A 27,807-nucleotide genomic window follows, 5' to 3' on the forward strand; every position below is an offset into this window, starting at 1 on the left:
ATCACCACCTCGCAAACCGTGACAGAATGAATCGGCCAACCATCGGATCCCGCAGGTACATCGGACCCGTCTCATTTCCACCCTGTGCCTGGCAATGCTACGTCCACGTTAGCGCAAGCCTCGTCGAGTTTGAATTGCGTCACTCGACGAGCCGCAACGTCCACGTAAACGTCCGGCCGAGACCTCCTTCCAGGTGGCCGTCCAGGGTGACACTGGGTGACTGGCATTGCACGCCCACGTCCAGCCACGCTGTCGTCGTGCATGACGAATTGAGTCTCATCCACGACGAGCCGTGCAACGTCCGCGTCAACGTCAGTCCGAGACCCCACTCACCGCTGGATCCCGGAGCGGCTCTGGACTGGTCTCGTTCCCCCGGAGTCGGGCAGTTCACGCCCACGTTGGCGTCCGACCGAGACCTGGTCCCATACGGCCGTACGGGGTGCCATTCTGCGCCTGGCAGTTCGACGTCCACGCAGAGCCATGCGCCGTCGCGTGAACGTGCGAGAGGGATCGCACTCACGCCCACGACGATCCGTGCCGCGTCTTCGTCCACCCCAGGCCGAGTCCCGTTCCCATCAGGCCGCCGCCCGTCGTATGCTGGAGAGGCAGCGGTTGCCCTCTCCACCGACCGTTCCCTGGCGAGTGGACCTTTTGGGAGACTGTTGGGACTTCTGGAAGCAGCCCCTTGAAGGGGGGGTACTGTCATGATCTGGTTGGCGACCAACGGGGCGCGCTGTCGGCCCCGCCTGCACCTGCACAGGTGCTGGTCGTCCCGATCAGATTGGCGACCAGCGGGTAGCGACGTCAGCCCTGCCGGCAGCCTCGCAGGTGCTGGTCGTTATAATCAATGACACTTAAAAGGACACCGGGCACGATCATCCGGTGCCGATTCATTGTTTGTTTGCTGCTTGTTTGCTGCATGCATTGTGTACGTGTTTGTTTAACCTTGGCGGACTTTTACACTTGGTTTTCTTTTGCTACTTTGTATTTTTTCCATTCAGATCATTTTGATGTTTTACATTTTGTTACTGCTGACCTTTATTTTAATACAATTTGTCAAACAACCTCCTGCTCCCTCCTGCCTGCTTTTTGGGATCCGAACCCGCCATCACCACCTTGCAAACCGTGACAATAAGGCACACCTTCGATGTTTTCCAAATATAATATTTAAATATATAATAGATACATAATTTTTTTATAATAGATACATAAAAGTTTTTTCCAATTTTAAGGTGCTACAGTGGAGGCTGAGGTTACGCACTACTTCTTCTACAGGGGAAAATGGAGTCGGTGGCTAATGACAGAGACCTGCTGTGGCTCAACATGACTTCACATATCAGGCACACCTGAGTATAAGGTGCAGGGTCATCTATTGAAGAAAATCAAGGCTTTTGAGTGTGCCTTATACAGCGGAAAATATGGTACTTATTCATTAATTTGTTGTGTTCTGTATGTAATCTGTGGAGGAGATGAAACATTCTAATGGCTTCCCCAAATTCATTACGGCCCTCGAGAGGAAAACATAACTATAATGCGGCCCGCAGCAAAAAAAAAAATCGTTTTACAATCCTGCTGTAAATATTACACACAATATAAGTTGCAAATCACTTGAATTCTTGTATTTTTCCTCACGCACATGCCAGAATTTGTTTAGTTTAGTTTTTTTTAATGACAGAAATGGCTGACACTGGGGGAAAAAAGTGACTTGCGTGTGGAAATTACGTTCTGGTTGGTCAGCTCGTAGTCATGCATACACATTGCCGTGTTCCCGTCTACACGCGTCGCCAGCTCCACTTTGCAGTAATTGTACAAAACGTTTGATTATTAATCACTTCCTTCTCTTTTTTTTTTGCTATCAAGAAGACACCTATGGCTGTGATGTCAAATACTGTAGCCCTGAGAATTGTCAAAAATTAATTTTTCATTTCGATTTATTATATGCATATTTTTTTATGTCACAAGAATTGTAATTTCTTTGCGCACACCTGAACCCCACAGATGTTGCGGCCGGGACAATAAAAGTGGCGACTCTGCGCTCACGTGCAAATCCCATCAGCTAGCTCTAGTTAGCGGCAGATGCCACTAATTGTTTCCAGAAGTGTCAAACTACACTCAGTAAGCAGTGTGATGACAAAGCCAAAGGGAAGGAGGAGGTGAAAGGGGGGGCAAAATTGAGAGGTCAGCCGCCATGTACAGTCCACAGCCAGAAAGGCATTCCAATTTTAGGGCCAATTGGAGTACGCATTTGGACTGAAAGATCATCGCACCGGTGACCGGACTTTTGCGCATTAAACAGACCACACAAACACATGGGACTGCATTCGGCCAATCAACATGACAGCACATATTTACCCTAAAAGCGATTTCATTGTTCAAGATCACTGTCATAATTGTCTGTGGTTTTTCTCATTTTCACTCAAATTGCAGGGACCACAGAATATTGAGTTTTAGGAATACATAAACATTCAATTCAGCATAAGAAACCTTAGGCTCTCTTCTTTCATCAGAAAAGAAGAGTTAAGTCCTAAGTTATATGGGTCTGGAGTTATTTGAGCTTGAAACGGGGGCAGCTGTACAAAATACAGTACATTGATTTATATAGTGCTTTGACAAAAGCTAAAGCTGTGACAAAGCACACACATGGACAAAAAGTAAATCCTGCCTCTTCGTGGAAGAAAAAACATTGCCAGAGGTCTGACCACGGGTTTATCGGCAAAAACCAAAACCCAAACAAATTCGGGAACGGCGCTCCATGTCACACTTTTTAATTCCCGAATAAATTCGGAAATGGCAGAAAATTAATTAAATAGATCAACACAGAATTCAATTTGTGGTTTCTTCCCACACTCCAAAAATCGCATGATAGGTTGATTGAACGCTTTAAATTGTTTGATTGCGAATGTGAATGGTGGTTTTTCTGTGTGTTCCTTGCGATTGGCTGGCAACCAGTTCATGGAGTCCCCCGTCGACTCCCCAAGGTCAGCTGCTGTACAAATTGCAAAAATGTCAATGTGCTTTACCTGGGTGGGCACAGTCAGAGCTGAGTTGGGGGGCTTCAAGTGGCTGTCTTGTAGCAACATCACCATGCACATGCAACGTAGCATCTCCAAAATGGACGCCAATGGCCTGGACACAACACATACATATTAGGGTTTTTCTTGCCTAGGTAATTTTACAAATAACAATTCACATGAGAACATCCATTCATCAATTGCAGCAGTATTTGGGCTGTTGGCGAGGTATACCCTGAACTGTTTGCCAGCATACATAAGATAAACAACCATTCACACCTAGAGACAATTTGTTTCATTAACCTGTAATTCATGTTTTTGGAAACCTGACCACCCAGAGAAAACCCATGCAAACTACACACAGGAAGGCAGGATTACACACAGGAGGGCTGGAGCCGGAATCAAACTTTGCAACTCTGGATTATGAGGCAGACATGCGAACAAGTCCATACTGTGCCGCTAGCATGAGAATATTTTCTAAAAATAATAATTAAAATGCAATTTATAGAAAACATGGTTCTTGCGTTTATTATAAAATATGATTCAAGAAAAATGACACAGGACATAATAATAAATGACACATAGTGTTTGTTTGGGAAAGACGGGGCTGCACATGTGAATGGTCAAAGTACCATATTTTCCAGTGTATAAGGCGCACCCAAAAGCCTTGATTTACTTCAAAAATTTACCCTGAGCCTTTTACCGCAGTTGCGCCTTTTATGTGAAGTAATATTGAGCCACAATAGGTCTTGCAACTACTGTCAGCGGCCACCGACTCCATTTCCCATTGGAGAAGAAGTAGTGCATAATCCCCCAGCCTATACTGTAGCACCTTATAATGTGGTCTGCCTTATATTTGGAAAACTTATATAAATGTATATATTATATTTGGATATTTTTTTTTCATTCATTAAAGGTGCGCCTTATATGTGGAAAAAGTTTAAAAATACCTTATTTTCCGGTGTATAAGATGCAACAGAGTATAAGGCGCAACCCCAAATGAATGGTGTATTTTCAAACTTTTTCTGTATATAAGGCACACACCATACATTTGGGTGCACCCTATACTCCGGTGCGCCTTATACATGGGAAAATACAGCAAATTAATACATACAAACGAACAAAGAGGGTACAGAAAGTGCTTAAGAATGAATGACTCTGTGTCTGTGTGTTGCCATATTGTCTTTGTGTTGTCATATTGTTTTTTAGTTTTTTTGGTTCTTTTGACTTCAAGACGGCGCCGCGAGAGTGGCTGCCTTTCCAGCAGTTCATGAATTTTGTTTTTCTACTTTCATTCCTTTCATCACTTTGCTGCTGTGAAATCTAAATGTCTCCACTGCGAGACTAATAAAGGCAAATCCAATCCAATCCAATCAGCCAGGGAAACATCTGTATAATATAATCTAAATACTGCATGGCATAAAAAAAAGTTAATGTGTTGGGTACCTGCGGTCAATGATGAAGCCCAGGGAGGTAAGGGTGAGCAGGATGTAAACGGTCATCCCCAGGATGGTCAATTGGGTTAGTGTCTAGGGTACAAATACAGCAAATGGTGTGCGTGACTTCCAATGGAAAGCTGTAATCAGCATCATGGGTGCTTGGCTAACTGTCTCTGGAGAGTTTTCCACAAAGAACCAAATTGTACCACTGTTTACCCGACAGTGCCAAGGCAAACCAAGCCGAGTGGACGAGCACATGGTGGGTACGCAGCAACACATTAACTCATTTACTGCCATTCCAGAACGTCTGTGTAAGCTTTCAGTCGTACAGTAGTGGTCCATCGATTAAATGGTTTCTTCAGCCGTCATCTGTACTTCTTTGAAGGTGTCGGACGTTTTGCTTCTTGTCCAAGAAACTTCGTCAGCAAACTACATTTTTACTGGTAATTTAGGCCATATATATATATATGGCCTAAATTACCAGTAAAAATGTAGTTTAAAATGTAGTTTTAGTTTATATATATATATATATATATATATATATATATATATATATATATATATATATATATATATATATATATATATATATATCATTTGACAACAATGAGGTTAAACTCTTAGCGAAAGAACATAGATGGTTTGAAAGGGGAGTAAATGAAGTGATTTTCATAAAACAGCTAAATCCTTCATTAAACCGATATGGTGGGGTTATGTTCAATTTGGATCGTTCGTACAACAGCCTACTTAGGCAACATATGATTAGTAATACTGATGAAGTGATACCGGAGGATGTTGGGCTAGTCAGGCTAGTCGTTAGTCAGGACAATAGGAACAATCAGTGGAGCCGCAGGGAGTCGTCATCTGCTCCCCCCAACCTGAGAGTAGGGTCCTATCATAGCAGAAACCGGCACTGCCAAGTCTGGACAGTAGGGATATATATAGGGCCTAAACTACCAGTAAAAATTTAGTTTTCTGACGAAGTTTCTAGGATAAGAAGTGAAACGTCCGACACCTTCAAAGAAGTACAGATGACGGCTGAAGAAACCTTTTCATTGATGCCATTCCGGAATGTATTAATGAATTGAAAAGCACAAGGTGGAGTACCATTCCCAAATTTGTTCGGGTTTTGGTTGTTCTTGCGGGGGGTGCTGATAAAGCGCAAGTGTTGTTAAAGCGCTATAGACATCAATATGTATGTATTGTGTTTTGCACAGCCGCCCCCATTTCGAGCTCAGATAACTCCAGACCCATATAACTTAGAAATCAACTATTTTTTTCTGATCAAAGAACAGCGTGTAAGGTTTCTCATGCTGAATTGATTGTTTATGTAGTCCTAAGACTAAATATTCTGTGGGTCCTGGAATTTGAGTGACAATGACAAAAACCCGGGCACTGGAGTGAACACATTTTTGCATATCGTCTGGCAGTGAATGAGTTAAAAGCATTTCTTTGGACTGTCATATGGTTCACTTGGGCTTTGAAAAGACTTTGACACAAATATTTACCCCATTTACCGACTCACTCACGCATTCACTCAACACTGTCAGTTAAATGCTCACACACTCAGTAGCTTACATTGAGAGTCACTCAGTCATACAGTCACACAGTCATTCAGTGGGGGAGTCAATCGGGCAGTCGTTCATTTTGTCACATAGTTGGCAAATCAGTAAGAAACTGACTGGTACACACACACAAAAGTCAGATCATCACACAGTCAGCCGGTCACTTGTTATTCACTCTGTCAGCAAATCAGTCACTTATTCACTCTCTTGATGAGATGGTCGATCACTCAGGCATTCAGTCATTCACTCTGTGGTTCAGTTAGTGATTTCTTCAATCACTCAGTCACTCCTCAAGTGCACCTAAATGTGTCTAACGCAGAATGGCATGGTGATTTATTAATTCCTTTATTTGGATTGGAAGAGTGCACATCAATCAACATACTGTATAGACCAGCTATGGGCAAACTACGGCCCGCGGGCCACATACGGCCCGTTAGGCTTTTTAATCCGGCCCGCCGAACCTGGCCAAATTATAGTAAAAACAGCATCTGAAACTCATGACAAAAAGTTAGCGGGACAACAGGGCAGATAACTGAGAAGTTGCCTGCCCCATCTTTCACAACCTAAAGCACAATGAGACAACTAATCACATTAAAAAACATTGTCAACATTGTACCTACTACAAATGCTACCTTGCTTAATTTACGGTAAATGCGCATGGCTTGATTTTGCTGCAGTAGTCCATTGTCATTGTGGTGCACAATGCAACGTTTGCATTGCTTCCTACGAGCCACTCAGCCTCTTTCATGAGTCTCACGTACACTTTACAGTCACGGTTTAATGTAAATTTACGTTTTGTAGCGTCACATATGTTGTTAGCTTCTATTGAATCTTTCTTCTGGGCTGAGGTTCTGTGCATCTATTTTGGAAAATGATATGCAATTGCACGACTTTATAAAGCTTGCAAAAGTCCGGAAGAAAGCAGCATGCTTCTGATTGGCTGCCGTGCCGAGTATGCAAATTTCACTGCAGGTTGCCTATGTCTGTGTGCTCGGCGACGGTACACGTGTATTGTTTGCGAGTGAAGGCGAGGGCGTCAGTGAGGAGTTTGTTGAGCGCGCGGTCAGGACAAACCATCTATGATTTGGCGGAATTTAACACAAGTAGGTATTATTGAGCTTGAATATTTCGTTGTGGAATAATATGTTTTGAATGTTGAAAGTGATTCCATTTTTCAATAAATGTTGATTTCTTTAACTTTGCCCCTTCAATGAAAACCTATTAAAAACAGACGCAATCTTGATGAATCACAGTGCATATGTTATTTTAATCTATTTCCATTTCCTCTTCCAAGTATCTGCGAAATAGTATGTAAACGCCATATTCCTTGAGACAAATTTATTAACTGATCAGGGATATTTTTCACATTTGAAAGACAGTTAATAAATTGGGTTCTTACTGTGCTATGAGGTTTGTACACACTACATTTAAAGGACAACCGGCACCATTTTTTCGTGTTTCCCACTGACATTATAAAAACGTTTTATAGCATCTATAATACCCAAAACAGGCAGGCTGATATTTTTAGTTAAATGAAAAACACCAATAAAAATGACTTCAAAATGAATCGGAAATGGCCAGTTTCAGAAGGTCCCATCCCTTTGTCGTGACGTCACGCCATGACGTCTTGCCTTGCTCGAAAATCAAAACAATGGCTTCAGATTCGGAGAAGATGTTTTCTTGTTACTCATCCAGTTATGAATATGATTCAAATAGTTCTGAAGAGGAAAGCATAAATGTTTGCAAATGATTCAAGGAGTCCTCCCATATCAATTTGAGCCGCCAATGACAGCAATGTAGCACCCAGAAAATGCAGAAGATTGCGCCCAAGCTCCGTTGGAAATGGGCTGATTTGTCAGCTGGGAATTTGTGTCAGCGAATATCAAATAGTTGTCTTGGTGCAACACACAACGATTCACCATGGCGTTATTTATGTGTTTTCCTTCTAATTTCGCCATCAACACGAAGTTTTCAGACCAAACAAAGTACCCGAAATGCATTGTGTGTCGCTTTCTCGGTCAGGGGCGGTCCAAACGTGACGTCACATGGGGATCGTCATCAACTCGAAAACAAGACTTAGTGAATATACAGCACAAGTCTTAGAACGTAAACTATAGCTATATGCTGTGGAATCTTTGTAAAATACGCTCAGTCAAAGTCATTTTATAAATTATGGACATAACTTGTCGGGAGGCGTCGGTTGTCCTTTAATGCTTTAGGTTTAGTATTTCCGGCCCAAACACTCCCTCCAAATGCTCCTGGCCCGGCCCCTCTGTCAAATTTTAGAACCCAGTGCGGCCCGCGAGTCAAAAAGTTTGCCCACCCCTGGTATAGACTAAAGGTGCGAGTGTATGCACAGGTGTCGATTAAAATGCACAACAGGTTTTTGTAACAACAAAATAGTGAAGCGTGCAAATGTCCCCATTGTGGGACGATTAAATATAATTTGTAAAATGGCTTCAAATAACTTCTCCTGAGCGTATTTTACAAAGATTTCACCGCGTATAGCTATATTTTATGTTTTAAGACTTGTGCTGAATATTCAGGAAGTCTTGTTTTTGAGTTGGTGACGAGTCCGTTCGTGACGTCACTGAAGAAACGCCCCTGAACGAAAAAAGGACACATTGTAGCAGTCCTTCCATCACGTCAATGCTTGTTTGGTCTGAAAACCTCGTGTGGCGCCAGAAGAGGGCGTCCAAGCTCCATATAAGGAATTTATCAGCCTGTGGAAACGCAATACACTGTCATGTCTACAAGAGGTCGCCATTTTCATCTGCCTCTTTTTGGGTGAGACATTTACCCCCAATGTTGCCTCAAAATGGCACAGAATGAATTCTTTAGTCGATTGCAAACATGTATGCTTTCCTCTTCAGAACTATTTGAATCATATTCATAACTGGATGTGTAACAACAAAGCATATTCTCCGAATCTGAAGCAATTGTTTTGATTCTCCAGCAATGCAAGACGTCTTGGTGTGACGTCACGAACTGGGGGCGGGACTTTCTGAAAATGCCCAATTCGCAGCTAATTTTTTTGCAGATTTTGGAGACTTTAAGTCATTTTTATTGGTGTTTTGCATTTGACTAAAAATATATTGTGTGTTTTGGGTATTTTAGATGCTATAAAACGTTTTTCTGATCTCAGTTATGAAACAAAAAAGTGACGTTGGTTGTCCTTTAAAGGCTTTGTGATGCTGATTCTGTGTTGTCTATGAATGACAACCAGCTTCAGTTAACCAAAAATCGCGTGAGAGCGGCACTATTGTTAGCAGAAGCGTTTAGGAACCTAGCTGGCTAGCCAGCTAGCCGGCTCACATGCATACAGTCCATAAACACAAAAGGGTGACATGATTTATTGTGGGAGCCAACGAAGCTCACGCTGTTATTTTCCTTTGTACAAATGCTGATTGCTGCATCCTGAAGGCTATTTTGCTTGGGAAAGACTCCAGTCCACAATTAAGGCGTTTGTGTTCACTGCTGGACCACCAGCTGGTGTTTCATTTTTAGGCGAGTATGGGGAGCCCTCTCGGCCCTGTTGTGTGTGCGTGTGTGTGTGCGTGCGTGTGTGTGTGTGTGCGTGCCTATGTGTGTGTGACCACAACTGAGGAGTTTAAAAAAGGGGGGGAGAAACAATTTTATTTGGGAGTTGTAAAGGAGTTTGGGCGTGACGGCACTTCTCAGCTAACCAAAACTATGCCTGAGGGGGAAAAAAAAGGCTTCCAAAGATAACTGCCAAAGAGACCCGATGCTTTATTTTTCTGATGGAGGAGGAAGGGAAGGGGGGGGTCTTTTGGCTTGGGCAAGTGGAAAATAATCGACAAAGGTTCCTCCAAAGGGGAAGGCCGATCAGTCATCCTGTCATGATGTTATACGCAGCTCGTTTTTCTTTTTGTTTTTTAAGTAAAAGTTACCGGGGCTTCATCGGCCGCAACAAAATATGTTATTAGTTCAATCATGTTTGCGCAGACAAGTAGTCTTCAATTAGGGAGCTCAAAATCTTCTCGTCAGACATCCACAGGGACCCAAAATCTGAGGCCATGTCAACACTGTCAACGTTCAATCCATTTAACCGGGGAAAAATAAATAAAATAAAAATACTGTATTTTCCAGACTATAAGGCGCACCAGATTATATGGCACACCTTCAATGAATTAGATATTATTTTTTTACCCATATATAAGTCACACTGGATTATAAGGCTCATGACCAAAATACGGTACCCGAATAAGCAGTAAAATAAAAGAATCACGACTATCTCAAAGTCAAAATGGATAAAAACATATTCATCTTTTTCTACGGATCAGCAAGCTCTGAATAAGCATTATAACGACCCTGATCATTTGGATCACATATGTTAAGGCAGAGAGATGGAAACCAGACAGGACAGTGGCCCTTGAGGACACCCTTGACGTTTGTCACGTCATAATATTTCATATATACAAGTTCACAAGTGTTTCTTATGCTCTTGAACGACAAATGGCGACAAGCAAATAATATGAACCATTTTATGTAAGAACTCGGTAAAAGTGGTAGAATTTTAGGAAGGAACATGAAGGTGAAACACTATTTGATTTAGTGGGCCATCAAAAATGATGATTCCCGTACGCTAAGAATGTAGGCGTCGTAAAATGAGACAAAAGAAGGCCAGAGATTCGACTGGCCTTGTACCAAGACTTTTTGTCAGGTCTTTCCTGTAATCCCCTATTTGCCTTGATGTGACAAATACGTACCGCCTGGTTTTCGAAGAGCTCGTGGTACGTGTGCAGCACCAGCAGGAAATGTGTCACCACGTAAACTTGTACCGGCAACGAGCAGCTGGGATCGTGAGGCTTCTCCTCACCGGTCAGCTGCAAGGGGAAAAGAAAGAATAAATATTAAAAGACTTGAAACCGCTTACCCACAAGAAACAACCATTCGGTCAAAATCATTAGTAGAATAAAATCTCTGGGATGAGCTTGCTTCTCATAGTTCCTTGAATAGGGAAATTGATCCAAAATGGATCTCTTTGAACCAAAATGGCAGATTCCCTGTGTCTTTGTCAGAATCAGAATCCGAATCAGAATCATCTTTATTGCCAAGTATGTAGAACACACAAGGAATTTGTTTCCGGTAGAACACGCTGCACTAGTATCATTGTCAAAAAAAAAAAAAAAAAAAACACTGCTAAACTATACAGTTCCATTTGTGGGAATGTCTTTTCCATGATGAATTTCAAAAGATAATTATGAGAGATGTATTTGTCAAACTTCATCAAACGCTCCACCCACAATCAACAACAAATAAAAATGGCCAAAAGGTGGAATCTGTTTATGGGGAACCCTGCAGGATTCCCATGGTTGGAGTCAACTTTCCAATTAATCACAAAATTGGAATACTACAGGATAAAAAGTTCGCAGAAGCAGACAAGAACTGGATTTCAATATTTTCCAATTCCTCTTTTATCCCAATGTTGCACAAAATGGTGAGAGACACCCACGAGGGGAGAGGGTGGGGGATGACCAAAGTTGGTGAAAAACCTCTATAAACATAATAGATGGTATTGGCTTGCCAGCTAGCTTTCTATCTATTTTTCTTACTATTCTATTTGAGCTACATCCGGGCTGAATGAACGCTGGTGCATGTGGCTGCCGCTGCTCACCCACATAAAAAATATCTTGTAACTGTAAAGTGACCTTAAGAGTTTTGAAAGGCACTTATAAATGAAATGTATTTATTTATTTATCTATTTATTAATTCATGCACCCCCTATGTTGTTGCCACATCTTGGTTCTAAGGAACTATGATGAAGGGAATTGCCTTTGAAAATAAAGTTTTCTGTTTTTTTTTGTCTTTTGTTTTTTTGAACAAATAGGATTCCGGAATACATTTTTTTAAGATTCCACTGGGACAAAAATGAGCTCATTAGGTCATCTGGACATTATATTTTTTACTGGAAGACGTGAGTCCATCTTTTGGAATTTGCTGACTCTGGTGACTCCTTTCTGTCATTTGGAAAGAAAAAAAGTGGATTAAAATAATCACAGACAGCATGGGTTTCTCAGAGAAGCCAGGCTTCTCATTGGTCCTCCTTCTCAACGTTGAGGTTCACCTGGTGCACCATCGCCCACCATGGGATTACTGTTATGGCGTTTGGCTTCAGAGGTTACCTCTGAGGGGTCAATTTGTATCGTGAATATTTTTTTCCAAGTGTCGTGCATGAGGGAACTAAATATGTGCCACCATCAACGTTATCCCAAAGCCAACCGCCGGCTCGTTCCACTGGAGCCTTTCTGCCGACACGCACATACGCACGCACACATCCCCACCCACACCCACACTTACACACACATACAAACACATTTCCACTGGGGCTCTGACATGCGGTTTTAATTCCAGTGACGGTGAAAATGAACTTATTGTGTGCCGTCTACAAAGGCTTTAAAACTTTTATTTGATGTGGCCATTCCTTGCAAAAGTCGCCTCAGGCTCCTGCCGAGAGGAATTCTCCATTTGAATGATGTGAGGTCACGAAGCGGTCGTGAGCCCACCTTTGGAACGTGATTGTAGTTGCCCAGCCGAGGGTTTCCAGGCGTCCAACTGGGACCTTTGACAAAAGTTGACACTTTGTCAGCGAGACTTGAGTAGGTGGTTGAACGTCTCCACAAGGACAAATAGTAGTGGAACTGGAAAAAAGTGCAAAAACACCAATCACAATCATAAGACTAATCGGAAAAAATATATATAAATGTGATGTTTGGTGTCACTCTAATCACATCATTGTTGAGTTTGTTTTTTTTTGTTTTTTTTTTATGTCCATGAATGTAACTTTGCCCACCGTGATGAGAAATTATGACTTTCATTCATCACAGCTCATCAGTATAGGAGAGCTCATATAATTTTGCTCACAATTGGACAATTTCCCTTTTGAATAATTTTAAAAATATAATTTCTTAAGGTTTAATTTTTGGTCAATTCATACTAGACATGACTACCAAATGACAAGTTGCTGAATCAAAATGACTTTGTTGGCTAATTGTGATTTCTATTTTTCCTATTTTCCCCGGAGTAATTTGGGATAAAAACACTGAAAATAACAAGAGACCCCTCAAACAGAAAGGGTAGCCTTCCTGTATGTTTTCAGGTATGACATCTTCAGGATTGTTTTAGGCCTACATGACAACTAAATGACATGTTGCTAAGCAAAACAGAAAGGGCTATCTGGCTAATTTGGAAGAACACCCAGAAATGAGTCTAAAATGGAGATTTCAAACTAAAATGTAAGACTTCCTGTGTCTTTTCCAGGGTAGCTTATTGAGAATTTCTTGGAATTCTTTAGCTAGTGGATGCACATGTGCTAGCAAGAGTGCTAGCAGGCGTTCTATTGAGCATGCTAGGGAATTTGTGAGAAAGCCTTGAACTCACTTGATTTGTAATGATTTCAAATGAGTTGCTGGGGTAGACCAAGCCATAAATCACCTTGTCCTTCTCTGGTGAGAAGGTACCTTCAAACAAAAACGAATAATGGTTAGAATTTCTTGACGTTCATACTAAAGGCAAAAAGTAAAACCCGTTAGCAACTTCAATACAGTAAAGTCTCGTTATATCGATATCGGTTATATCGATAGTACTGCTTATTACGATACTATTTCTATGAACGCAAGGAGAAAATTTACATGCTGCAGGATCGGATATATCGATAGTGCGGTTATATCGATATTTTTTCCGACTGCCGAGAATATCGATATAACAAGACTTTACTGTATTTGTTCCTCACAGTTGATACTGTTAATACTGAAAAAATAAATGCTACTATGAGCAATTTTAATCACTCATTGATATTAGCATGAGTCTTTCTTTAGATTCGCTCTGTGTTACTCATGATAAAAACACAAAGGCAACAATTAGCTGTTTTAGCCACGACAGCATGAGCACAGATCTTTACTCCAGCTTTCTTTTACGTTTGAACTGTCTAGTCTATGAAAACATGACACCGAATCACAGTAGTAAACAGTGTTAGCCGCCTAATCATTAGCCTTCAATGTGTTTGCATACCAAACATTCGGTCCCAGATGATCAGAATTCCCCCAAAGTTTTTGTCAATACAGTATAGGTTTCTTCCTGTTAGAAAGGTGAAGGAAAGGTTAGGAGTACATTTGCAATAATACTACCAAAAATCACATGATCAAATAAATAGATTTTCACCATGGTGAACTCTGTGATGCTTTGGAGTATTGAAGATCCACTCCAGTGGCCCCATGTCTCGAATTATCTGAAAGAACAGTTAAATGTACGTCCGGTTCTGCATTTTAGGAATCCTCAGCACAACTCATATCCAGTTGTGACTCCCAAAAATAAATAACAAGGTCCAAACTGCAGTTTCAAACATTAAGGTAAAATTGGGTGGCTGTGTCTATCATCCATCCATTATTTCATTACCTGAGCTGCTATATCCTCATGAGGGTCGCGGGTATGTCAGAATCAGAATCAGAAAGCCTTTAACTCAAACTGCCATTCACAAATTGAAAATATGATGTAGAGCACCATTGTGGAATATGTTCGGGTTTTTATTTTTTTGTTTGGGTGCTGATAAAGTGCTGCCAGTTATTGGAATGCACGTTATTGGAATGCTGCCTTCCCCCAACACATGCCCCCCAGAATGCTTAACTGGACAAAGTTAAAATGTCTCTGTAATTTTTTCCCTCATGTAGAAGCATGTCTCGCTCTTTCACACAAATAAAAAAAAAAAACATTCACAACTTCATAACACTGAAAACAATTAATAGGGACCATACAGTAGAGGAGTTAATAATTATACACCGAGAGAAAATAGTCTGTTATGAGAACTTTGGCTTACGACATACTAAAAAGGATGGAAAGGGGGTGTTGCAGTCCATCAATTCCCGGGAAGGATAGATTAAAAAAAGAAAAAAGTGATTCTTGCCATGGCTTTGCTTCTGTTTGGAATATTTAACAACATTCATTCATCTTTTTTGAGCGGAAAGACAAGAACAGATAACTTTGGACAAATAGTATAAGAAATGCTATTTTGTCATGGTGACATGATGCTTACCTCCGTGTGCAACCAGAACTGGAAAAGCAGATTGAGTTGGATGTGGACAGCAAAGGCGGAAGGTGGCACGGCCAAAGCCATGGGCACATAGAAAATCTGAAAATTACCAGAAATATGATTTACAATATTTTATTTATGAGTGTTGGAGAAGGCGCACGGGAGAAGGAACGTACCCACGAAGTCAGCTGTTGGGTGAGCGGCTGCCGTAGAGCCGTGCTGAAGTTGTAGTACTCTGAACTGTGGTGCACCTGGTGGGCTGCCCAAAGGATGGCTACCTCTACACAAACAACACACACACAGAACATATTTGGAGGGGACTTTTCCTTTTTTACAAATTGAGTAAAACTAGTTGGTTGATATGTAAATGATGTATAAGTGTCTATGATGTCACTTTTGTACTTCAGTGACTATTGTCTTTTTTTTAAGCAACTCTTAAAGGACAACCGACGCCTTCGGACAAGTTGTGTCCATAAATTGTAAAATCGCTTCAAATGACTTCTACTGAGCGTATTTTAAAAAGATTCCACCGCATATAGCTATATTTTATGTTTTAAGACTTGCGCTGAATATTTTGGAAGTCTTGTTTTTGAGTTGGTGACGAGTCCTGACGTCATGTCACGGAAGGAACGCCCCTGACCGAGAAAGGACACACTGTAGCAGTCCTTTCATCACCTCAATGCATTTTGCGGTACTTTGTTTGGTCTGAAAACTTGGTGTTGATCCGTGTTGATGGCGAAATTAGAAGGAAAACATAAATAAAGAGAAGTTGAATCGTTTTGTGTTGCACAAAACAACTATTTGATATTCACCGACAAAAATTCCCAGGAAAAAAATCAGCCCATTTGCACGGACCTTTGTCGCCATCTTGTGGGTGCTATATTTCTCTCCAGATGCCTCAAAATGACACAGAATAAATTATTTAATCAATTTTCCTCTTCAGAACTATTTGAATCATATTCATATATATGATGGATAAATATATGATAGCCGCAATGATGCCTGACATATCTATCTATCTATCTATATACATATATATATATATATATATATATATATATATATATATATATATATATATAGAGAGAGAGAGAGAGAGAGAGAGAGAGAGAGAGAGAGAGAGAGAGAGAGAGAGAGAGAGAGAGAGAGAGAGAGAGAGAGAGAGAGAGAGAGAGAGAGAGAGAGAGAGAGAGAGAGAGATAAATATATATGCCTTTCCAGCAGCTCCTGTATTTTATTTTTCTACTTCTTTCTTTCCTTTCCTCTTCCTTTCTTAACTTTGTGAAATGTAAATTTCTCCACTGCGATACTAATCAAGGTGAATCCAATCCAATAAAGGTAAATCACATTTTTCTGGACATTAAAGGTTTTTAAAATTACTTCACAATAGAGCTCATGTTTTTATTTGACTTTTTTTAAATCAATTTCTGTTCACAATCATTATTTGTATGGGAAAATCACCCACCGCAATACACAGATTTGTTTTAACTGTCATGATTAATAACTTTGATCTATTGTCTCCATTTACCAAAAAGTTCTACTGTCCACTTCTCGCCAAATTAAAAAAATCAATTTTTATTATCCGACTCCGACTCCCAGTATTGGTTATTGTTCCTCTACTGTTTGGTGACATTCGTATCGGTGTCATATTTCCTTTTAAAAAAAGCAAAAGGGAAGAAGCAGTTAAATTTTACTGGTTAGTGGAGAGATTTGTGAATCACTGCATGAAATCGGGAGCGCTTTTGGGACTATGATCCTTCCAAAAAGTTTAAGCGAAATTAAATTGTGGTTTTGCAGAGAAGTGGTGATTTGTGGTTTAATTGCACAAGTGAGCCCACATAAAAAGGTCTTACGAGGTAATTTTGGGCTCATCTCATGAATCTACTCGGGTATGATATATTTTGTTGGGTTTTTTTTGCGCGCGTAATCTCATCCTGCCAACTGAACTGTATTGAGGCCAACGGTCGTGAAGGCAGAGGGTCGGGGATCACCCGCACCTGAACAAACACGTTAAGAAGTGTGAGTGCGTTCCAAGGTCGAATCAGAAAAACTACTTCAGGGGAGGAGGGGGGAACCCAGAAGGATTCTCAGCGAAAAGTAGGATATTGGCCTTATTGCTTGAGCTCGGCAGGTGTGAGAGAATGGAGGTCCCAGGGAGTGTCGAGGAGAATTGACACGCTCCAAGTACAAATGACGGCTATGGGATTAGAATGAAACAAGAAAGAGCAGAGCTGGGATGTGAAAAGATTTGGAGGATTCCCAAATGGGAATATGGGTTGAAAGTGCTTCCTTCTAGAAAAGACAGCTGTGGACAAGGTGGAGTCCAGGCACTGTTTGGATCGCCAAACATATTTTTTTTTGTCTTTTTATATTCCACATGTGCGCAGTACAGCCATAAAAAAGATAGGAAGAACAACAGTAAATATGTCAGTGGAATGTTTTTATCATGTGAGAAAATTAACAATGATTGCATTGTTCCATTTTGTGTTGACCACAAAGGAAGAACATATGATGACCGTGTCTGTATCAAACCATGTTTAATATTCATTATTCTATCCGAAAAAAGATACTAAATGAAAGAATGTACATCCAATTAATAAACTCTATCACCCTGAAATATGAACAAAAATAAAAATAATATATACATACATATAGTGTATATACACAGTGTATACATACATATAGTGTGCATATATACAGGATATACATACATACAGTGCATATATACAGTGTATATATAGTGTATACATACTCAAATGATTATGGAATAAAAATATTCCATAAAATAGCTCATATTTTTATATTTTATGTTCTGTTCTACAAAGAAAGTTTTTTCCTCCTGATATTTTTATTCCATAATCATTTGAGTTCCCCAGTTTTTGTGCGAATATGAGTATTGGTGGTGTTGATATATGATAAAGTAGTTGTAGCTGAGAAAAAAAGTATAAAGTGTTTATGTTCATGTATTGTTCCAAACCCACAGTCTTTTTCTTTTTTCCCCCTTTTCCTGTTCATGCAACAGTAATTAATGGAGCTTGGCAAGGTCCACCAGCGTGGCTGCATGAAGATTGATGCGCCTTGTCACCACAAGGAAATGGGAAGCGCTAGGCTTTGCTGAAAAAGCCCATGTCCTCATCTCTGAACTCCATGGGATGCCGCATAGTTTGGCAGATGTCGTTCAGGAGGGAAGAGCTTTTAAATGGTGAGCAGCCTTAGCTTGTACTCAAGAGAAAAAAAGGAGAAACACCAGGCCCACCTCAATCTCGATCAACTCCAGAAACTTCCTAGGAACATTTGGTACGTTTTACATGGACGTCATTAACAACCTGCCACCTGTTGTTGTGAGCTGGTCTCGCACTGTACCACCTGACTGCAAACAAAATGGAAAATAAAACAATGTGAAAATCTACAATCTTAAAAGCTACCACAAATGATATGGAAGCCATATTGTTCATTCCGGAAAATATCGAATGCCTTCATGGTCCACGGTGATTAAATAAAATATGTAAAATGATAATAATAATGATAATCATAATAAGGTCAACAGCTAGCATGCTATTAGCAAACGCGGAACCATATTGATTATTTAAAATAAACAAATGTATGCTCAATGAAGAAGAGCTATAGTATGTATTAAGTAGGTTATTCACTATTCGAATGCTCACCAACACCTGTAGTACTTTTGTGAAATGTCAATGAACACGAAGGTAAAGAAATTGTGAACAAAACTTTTCTTTCTGACGCAGATAATTCGCTGTTGCAGTGTAGCACCAACTACTGTGAGGAGGAAATTATATCAAATCTTCTTTTGCGTCAGGCACTACTCCAAATTGCCATTGATCCATTCAAACATTGATGAAATACTAACATCCTAACGGATCAAATGGTAGCAGATGACCTGCCCTTTTATGGGACAATATTCCGAATCAATCAAATGCTAACAGTTGGTATGCTAGCATATGATTTGCCCTATAGCCGAGAGCTATTTCAAACAATTGCCCTAATGTTAACATGCTAACTATTGATACATTAAAGGACAACCGATGTCTCCGGACAAGTGGTGTCCATAATTTGTAAAATGGCTTCAAATGACTTCTGAGCGTATTTTACAACGATTCCACCGCATATAGCTATATTTTACGTATTAAGTATTGTTTTTGAGTTGGTGACGAGTCCTCACCCTACGTCACTGAAGGAACGCCCCTGACCGAAAAAAGGACACATTGTAGCAGTCCTTCCATCACGTCAATACATTTTGCTGTACTTTGGTCTGAAAACTTCGTGGACCAAAAAGAGACAGAAGAGGGCGACAAAGCTCCATGTAAGGAATTAATCAGCCTTTAGAAACGGGCTGATTAATTCCTTACACGGCTTTGTCTCCATTTTCTGCCTTTTTTGGGTGCGACATTACCCATCCCTGATGCCTCAAAATGACACGGAATAAATTATTTAATCGATTGCAAACATGTATGCTTTCTTCTTCAGAACTATTTGAATCATATTCATAACTGGATGAGTAACAAGAAAGCATATTCTCCGAATCTGAAGCCATTGTTTTGATTCTCGAGCAAGGCAAGACGTCTTGCCGTGACACCACGAACATGGGGGCGGGACCTTCTGAAACTGGCCACTTCCGGTTTCAAATTGAAGTAGTTTTTAGACACTTTAAGTCATTTTTATTGGTGTTTTGCATTTGACTAAAAACATCATACTGCATGTTTTGGGTATTTTAGATGCTATAAAACGTGTTTCTGATGTCAGTTAGGAAACAAAAAAGTGACGTCGGTTGTCCTTTAAGGATAAATGGTACATTCGTGCCAAGCCAGTGAAATTCCTGAAGCATGACATCAGCCTAAGACCAGTGACGTGCAGTCAGCGGAGGCAGGTGAGGCCTGTCATCATGGAAATATCAAATGACAAAATAAATTAAACAGTTATATTTATTTAGTGATTTGTACTTTAACGTTCGTTTCCATTTAACTTCAACATGTTTGTATTTTTTTTTCAAAATCGCTGAATTTTCACATTTACCGTTCGAATACTAAGTGAAGACGAGCGGTGAGGCAGCAGCCGGCTGAGCCTCACCATGGATTGTGCAATCACTATGCTCACTGTGCTGGCTTGCTCTGCAGTGAGACCGCATTGCTGTCCCTCTGCATATCGCTATTAAAGTGTTCAAAAGCTTTTAGTATATGAACTAAATTTCTACAGTTTAGCTGATGTATATAATGTACAGTCACTCTACATTATAAACACTGTACTACAGTGTTTATTTTATTTTAGTTTTATCATTACTGCGTGCATAGGTGAGGCACACAGTTCTCCTGCCTCATGATAGGGGGCTCTGGTGATTAGAGATTCTTCTTGTGGCTCCTCGGCTGCAGAATAATAGAATTACAGTAAAGTCTCGTTATATCGATATTCAAGGGAGTCCGAAAAAATATCGATATAACCGGGACTATCGATATATCCGACCCTGTTTGCATGTAATTTTCTCCGTGCGTGCATAGAAATAGTATCGATATAACCGGGACTATCGATATATCCGATATCGATATAACGAGACTTTACTGTAGTGACAGCAATCTACAGGAAACAGTGAGCAAGTTAAGTGGAACAATCCAGTCATTTTTTCGTGTTGCTTGGCCTTATTTTCAGAATAGGGGATTACATATCTAAATTGAAAGGATTTTCTAAACTGTACTTTCAATTACAACAATTCAAGGAAGACCAACACCGGACTTGTAAAGCTCACAAACGGTGAGGGGTGAATGTAAATCTCCTGGACAGCTTCTCAGCTTTTTGGTCAAGAAGGATCTCATTGAAACTATTCCTGAAGCGACAAAGTTGCTCCAGTTCGTGCTCACTGTTCCAGCTATTACAGCATAAGTGGAGTGGTCATTCTCCGCACAAAAGACTGAAAACATACAGTCGGAACAGGATTGATCAAGGACGGCTTTCTTCACTGGGAGTGATCTCCATTGAGACTTGGACTTCATTTATAAGTAAAGGTAACATGATAACATTTTTATCATTCTTTTTTTTCTATGCTACAGTTTGTATACACAATATCAGGTGTCGGGAACCTTTTTGACTAACAGAGCCATAGAAGTAAAATATTTAGAAATGTTTTTCAGTGAGAGCCACACACATACGAGTTCGTGCGTGCGCACACACGCGGGGCGCGCGCGAACACACACATGGGCGTGCATGCGCAAACACGCACACTAACACGCATGCACGCGGGGTATTATTTAAAATAACGTTGTGATAGTACTCAACGTTAACATGAATGGTTTTTCGTTCCTCGTGATTGGTAAAAATCCAGGCAAACGAACAGAATGAAATTCAACTTGCCGGGCCAGAGGCGAAGTTACTGCTAGCTAGCCTGCACACGGCTCATAAGCTTCCACTTGCAATATACTTCTCGCAGAAGTATATTGATGGTAACGTTAACATGGGGCTTGTTAAAACGTCACTGACATTAGACTGTTTCATCGACAAAATTGTCTCTCCTAAAAGGCGAATGCGCCGGTGCATTCAAGATGAAGTACACCTGTTGGGTTCATTTAAAGGGGCGTTTGCCTAATTCAACATGAAGGCCAGTATTATCCAATCAAAATGGCGCTTTCGACCAACCTTGCCAATCAAATGGTGAATAAGCTACTCTGTGGAGTTCATATGTTTGCAAATCTGACTGTGATGACGTCAGTGCCTCACCAGCCATGAACCTAACCGCACGTCACTGCCTAAGACCCTCCTGACACTAATAGCTAGGGCACTTGATTTAAAGTCCTGTGAATGGAAATTTGTCCCGTCAATCACGGTGCTAATGGGCTGTGAAGTAGCTGGCCATGTTTGGATTGGATGCCTCTATGCTGGAGAGCCAACCCAAACACAGAGCGAAGACCGAAGAGGACTGGACCGCTACACCACTGTGACGCTCTGTCACGCACACCAATGCAAACACACTCTTCCTGGTCAGGCCCACTTTGGCCCACTACAAACAACTTCTGTTTTATATACAATTATAAAGTGCTATGTTCCAAGCTCAAGCACAATCCACTGATCCAACCCTCAATATGGTTGACGTTCGCATTGAGACAAAATATATTGAGTACTGTATTGTTTGTTGTATTAGGCACTTCATAAGGCACACCTTCAAACGGCCTATTTTAAACCGCTTTTGATGTACATTATAAGGCGCATTCAGTAGAAGCTAAAAGAGTGGCTGAGGTTGTATTATAGATCCACTCGATGGAGCAACACAAAATGGAATACAATACAATGCAGTTTTATTTATATAGTGCTTTCATATCCGCTACAGGAATGACAAAACGTTCGACAGAACATTAAAAATACTATGTCCAAGCAATTAGAATTATGATCCATATATAGGGCACTGTCGGTTTTTGATTCAATGGAATTCCTGTTTGTGCTCCTTATAATGTGGAAAATATGGTAATTAATTTAAAAACATAAATACGGTCATCACGATTAACTTAAATTGTGGTTGACTAAATTTAGCTAGTACGATGGATGACACTAGCATTAGAAGCTAGTTTAGCAAAACTATGATTACGAGAAAGACTGACTTTAATCTATGTGAATGAAGTCAGAATAGTATCCCCAAAAAGTTGGACCATATTTTCCAGTGTATAAGGCGCACCCAAAAGCCTTGATTTTCTTTATAAGATGACCCTGCGCCTTATACGCAGGTGCACCTCATATGTGAAGTAACATTGAGCCACAACAGGTCTCGTAACTACTGTAAGCAGCCACCGACTCCATTTCCACCTATAGAGGTAGCGCGTAACCCCAGCCTCGACTGGGGTTACGCGCACACTATATTATAAGGCGCTACGCCTTATAATTTGGATAACTTTTATATTAATATTATTTAAATATTATATTTGAAAAACTCGTCATTCATTGCCTTATATAATAAATAATAATAATAATAATAATAATAATAATAATAATAATACATTTCATTTGTAAGCGCCTTTCAAAACTCTCAAGGTCACTTTACAGTCACTGGATCAGTTTTTCTGTGGGTGAGCAGCAGCAGCCACATGCGCCAGCATTCACTCAACCCGGAATAAATTAGAAAAAATGGATAAAGTTTGATTATAAAACTTTCACTGGGGGTGCGTCTTAGACTCCCATGCACCTTATACACCGGACAATACGGCACATTTTATTTTATACAAAAACATTATGTTTTTTAGAGATTTAAGTGATGATATTACCATCAAAAAGGTGGAATTTTGGGAGTTTTAAATTTGAACTCGTTTTGCGTAAAATCATAAATGCATGGACTGGATTAGCCTTTACTAGTCTTATCGTGGAGAAATTTACATTTTACAGCAGCAAAGTGATGGAAGGAAGAGGAAAGGAAAGGAAGAAGTAGAAGTACTCTCACGGCGCATGCTTGTGGGTATCACAAAAGAGTTCAGTTGTATTGACGATGAATGAATACCTAGATGACTGACTATTCCACAGACATGGAACCACACTTTTTGATATTGACCGGAATCTGATAATTCCACAAATAGTGCTATAAACACACATTATACTCCATTGTTGATACTATGGCAACGTTATCCCAGTTGGGAAAAAAAATGGTATATTAATATAATGACCTTAATGTGGATATCAAGGACAGGAAATACATTTTAAAACAGCTTTCTATCCTTCATTCAGTCTATAAGTGGCATGGCGTGACTGTGGGTTCGTCAAGGCCTAAAATAGCTCGGTGACATTACGCAGCTAAAAGTATCAGTGACAGAATGGTGGACAACACTGCTAAAAAGGTACAAACCAGCATCGCTACACTGGTACTGATCTATCCATTCTTCTCTTCAATTAGCAGAAGGGGCCCCAAAGAAAATATCCGTCACCGTAACGGCACCAGCGGCAATGAATGGTGACACCACGCATGATGGAGGACAGCTATGGCGGTTTTACTGACATCGGAAAATATAATCTGCAGTGAACGTTCACGGCCCCACATTATCACAGATTATTTTTCTGGGCTTTTACAGCCCACAGACAGGCAAGTCTGAATTTAGACTTACTTGCCTTCAAAGTAGTACTGTATTTTGACACAATATGCCAGGCAGCATTGACTGGAAAACAATGAATTGAAACAGTGAAGAAGACAGAGAAGGTCGAGTTTTTGTCACTGTTCCCACAGGGCAGAAAAAATATATTATTGAAAAAAAAATGTGTTTGCAACAATGCAATAACAGATACGAGACAGAAACAAACAGAAACAGATATGACAAAAATGTCCATTCTTGTGACTTGTCACGACAAGAGTACACTTAACACACATATCTTCTCAATTCCTGGCCTTTTGCCACAATTAAATTATTTTAATCGCTAACAAGTTGATAATTTTTTTGAGCATCTTCATCTGACAAAAACAGGTGTTCGAATGAGATATTAGTCTCAGTCGCAGTGGAGAAATTTACATTTCATAGCAGCAAAGTAATGAAAGTAAGAAGTAGAAAAACTAAATACAGGAACTGCTGTACAGGCAGCCACTCTCGCAGCGCCATCTTGAAGTCAAAACAAAAACAAAAAAATAGAATAATAACGTGACACGATACAAAAGACAGACAGTCATTCAAACTTAACGACTTTCTGCACCCTCTGTTGAATGAAGCAGTTCTAGAAGAGGAGAGGATCAGAGCATCCTTTTCACCAATGGATCACAGACATCATGGTGAGATGTGCACGTCTGCTACAAGCTAAATGTTGAAAGCCAACACAAAGCTGTAGAATCCGTTGACGAAAACAGATTGTCTCACGTCTCCTGTTTTATGTAAATCCACTTCAATTCCAAGCCGCGGCAGTTCCACATACGCATCGACGCTCTGCGATGACACTCCTTTTTATGATGTTTTTTTTTTGCATCATTGTATTTACATCTGTTGTGAAAGGTGGCAATTATTATAAATAAGGTATGAGGGAATCGGTTGTGTTCATGAATCAACGGCGACAGGAGCAATCACATTCATTAGAAACCTGTATGATCAATACGTGAACAGCAACACATAAAGGTTTGCTGTTGAATGTATACTTTTTTTTCGTGTTCATTTTTTTCTGTGCATGGTGCCATTTTAACTCATTCACTGCCAGAGTGACAGATGATGTGCAAAAATGTGTCGACTCCAGTGCTAGGGTTTTTGCCATTTTCACTCAAATTGCAGAATATTGAGTCTTAGGAATACATAAACATTCAATAGAGCGTTAGAAACCTGAGACTCTCTTGTTTTATCGGAAAAAAGAATTCCCAAGATATATGGGTCTGGAGTTATCAGACCTTGAAATGGGGCTGTACAAAATACAATACATACATATTGATTTATATAGCAGCTGAAGCTGTAACAAAGCGCTAACATGGACAAAATGGAAATGTTGCCCCCTCGTGGAAGGGATAAAACATTGCCAGAGGTCTTACCAGCTTTATCAGCACTCCCGCAAGAAAAACCAAAACCCGTACAAATTTGGGAATGGCGCTCCACGTCACACTTTTCAATTCCTGAATAAATTCGGGAATGGCAGTGAATGAGTTAATTTTTTTTTGTAATTTATTTCGATTCATTTCTAGAAACTTCTCCAGTGCACAACGGTGTATATCACGATATAGGATCAAACGTGCATTTTATATATTTTTTTGCAGATGGGTCTGTGCATCTATTTATGATATTTGAATGTTATATTACGCAGAGTGGTGAGTTATATTAAACAAACAGTGAGATGGAATGTAAATTGGATAGATTATCCAGAGGGCAGTTAACACGTTTCTTTTTAATGCTGAATCATTTCTAGTCATTACGTTTATTCCAATTCTGCAAGGCAGCAGTTACCACAAATGACTGGTGAGAAACTATCCCATTAAAGTAATTGTACGCACCGTCTACGTTGACTAATAGTGCTAGACCACATAAAAATAATCATGTGGTGGGCCAGATCTAGCCACTGGGCCACGAGTTTGATAGCGGTGCTCTAATCGGTCGTAACAAGCTCGTCTCGGTTCAAAGCACCACTGATGTTGTTGATATCTGTTCCTCCCATGAGTCTCGGTGTGTGTGTATGTGTGTGCGTGTGGAGGCATGGGGATGCAAAGGCCAGTGTTCTTTGGTCGAACGTACACCGAGGCCAGGAACTCACCATCACTGGCAAGATTTATGAAGTGGCCCCCAGGGGGACCAGGTTGAAGCTTCCCTGGCAGTTCTCTTGAAATAATAACATCCACACGGGAGGAGCGCTTCGCACACGTGTTTGTCTGCTGCTGCGTGCACAGCTGACGGACCAAACGGAAGGAAGCGATGCACAAGGGAAATTTTAAAAAAATTACATGGATAAATAGCTCCTGAGCGCGACTGAAACATGCCAACAATATTGGCATGACTGATTTTCTGCTCTTAAGACACACATTGCCTCCAGTCAGCTGGTAAAGTGCCATGCATACAAATTTGCTTATTAAACTTTTGTCTCAAAATGCAATTTCATGAAATGTACCTTTTCGTTGTATGTTTCAAAACGATTACTGTAAATAATGGTGTATAAGGCGCACCCAATAGCCTTGATTTTCTTTAATCGATGACCCTGCACCTTACATGTGGCGTGCCATATATGTGAAGTAATACGTCTGTGTAAGCTCTCAGTCGTACAGGAGTGGTCCATCGATGAGAAGGTTTCTTCAGCCATCCTCTGTACTTTTTGAAGGTGTCGGACGTTTCGCCTCCTATCCAAGAGGCTTCGTCAGCGAACTAAAGTCGGACTGGTCGTATCGGCCCTATTTATATATCCCTAATGTCCAGACATGGCGGCGGTGAAGTAATATTGAGTCACAACAGGTCTCGCATTTCCCCCTGCAGAAGAACTGGTGCACGGTCCATGCTGGGATATATAGAATGTGGTGTGCCTTACGCAGTATATGCAAATCTTTTTTAAGCAATTCATTTCGTGAAGGTGCGCCTTATAGTCCGGTGCACCTTATACAGTTATATCATGGTTATGATCCCCTTGGCTGATGAACTTTTCGGTTTACGAACGTTAAATTTATGAAAATCTTACCTTGACATACGAACTTTTTTCGTACACGGAGCTGCCTGTTCTTCCATCAACGTTTGGTTCGGGGCCGCCACAAAAATGGACAAAATCCGACTTCAACGGACAGTTAGGACGGCGGAAAAAATCATTGGCACCGCCTTACCCACTCTCGAGGACTTGCACACTGCAAGAATCCAAACTAGGGCGCGGAAAATACTACTGGACCCTCCGCACCCTGCCCACCACCTTTTCCAGCTACTCCCCTCAGGCAGGCGCTACCGATCCATGCGCACCAAATCCAGCAGACATTTAAACAGCTTCTTCCCCCAAGCCATTAACTCTTTGAACTCTTTCAACTCTTTCAACAGTAGCCAAAATGGAAGTGTATAGTGCCACTTAGCAGTTTTTTTTGACGACGATACTAGTGCAGCGTGTTCTACCGGAAACACATTTCTTGTGTGTTCTACATACTTGGCAATAAAGATGATTCTGATTCTGATTCTGATTCAATGAGTGGTGTGTCTTTTGCGAACGAGCCCATTCTTCTAACAACAAAATGGCAGCCGACTGTTTTTGTCCTCTATTCCCCGGGCCCAGTCTTCGGTTAAAGCCACGTGATTGGTCAAGAACGCAGCAGTGAGGGGAGGTGGTTTCAACTTTGATAGTTCAAAGGCAGA

General features: G+C 40.6%; 1 protein-coding gene across 2 annotated transcripts in view; it reads right to left on the bottom strand.

Annotated features, from left to right (window-relative positions):
- The window catches only part of agmo (alkylglycerol monooxygenase), a 65,520-nt gene that overhangs the window by 19,049 nt on the left and 18,664 nt on the right, over positions 1-27,807 (bottom strand). The window contains exons 4-12 of one of the 2 annotated variants that reach the window (XM_088999247.1): positions 15,238-15,341; positions 15,065-15,160; positions 14,197-14,263; positions 14,047-14,112; positions 13,417-13,496; positions 12,543-12,677; positions 10,746-10,862; positions 4,458-4,540; positions 3,021-3,126 (exon numbers count right to left, since the gene is read on the bottom strand). In XM_088999247.1, coding sequence (XP_088855373.1) covers positions 3,021-3,126; positions 4,458-4,540; positions 10,746-10,862; positions 12,543-12,677; positions 13,417-13,496; positions 14,047-14,112; positions 14,197-14,263; positions 15,065-15,160; positions 15,238-15,341 — 854 coding nt within the window. The remainder of the gene's footprint in view (positions 1-3,020; positions 3,127-4,457; positions 4,541-10,745; positions 10,863-12,542; positions 12,678-13,416; positions 13,497-14,046; positions 14,113-14,196; positions 14,264-15,064; positions 15,161-15,237; positions 15,342-27,807) is intronic. The other variant, XM_088999248.1, reaches the window with a different exon arrangement.

Source organism: Hippocampus bargibanti, linkage group LG06 (assembly GCF_051943395.1).
Source record: "Hippocampus bargibanti isolate YZ-2025 linkage group LG06, ASM5194339v1, whole genome shotgun sequence".
NCBI lineage: Eukaryota > Metazoa > Chordata > Actinopteri > Syngnathiformes > Syngnathidae > Hippocampus > Hippocampus bargibanti.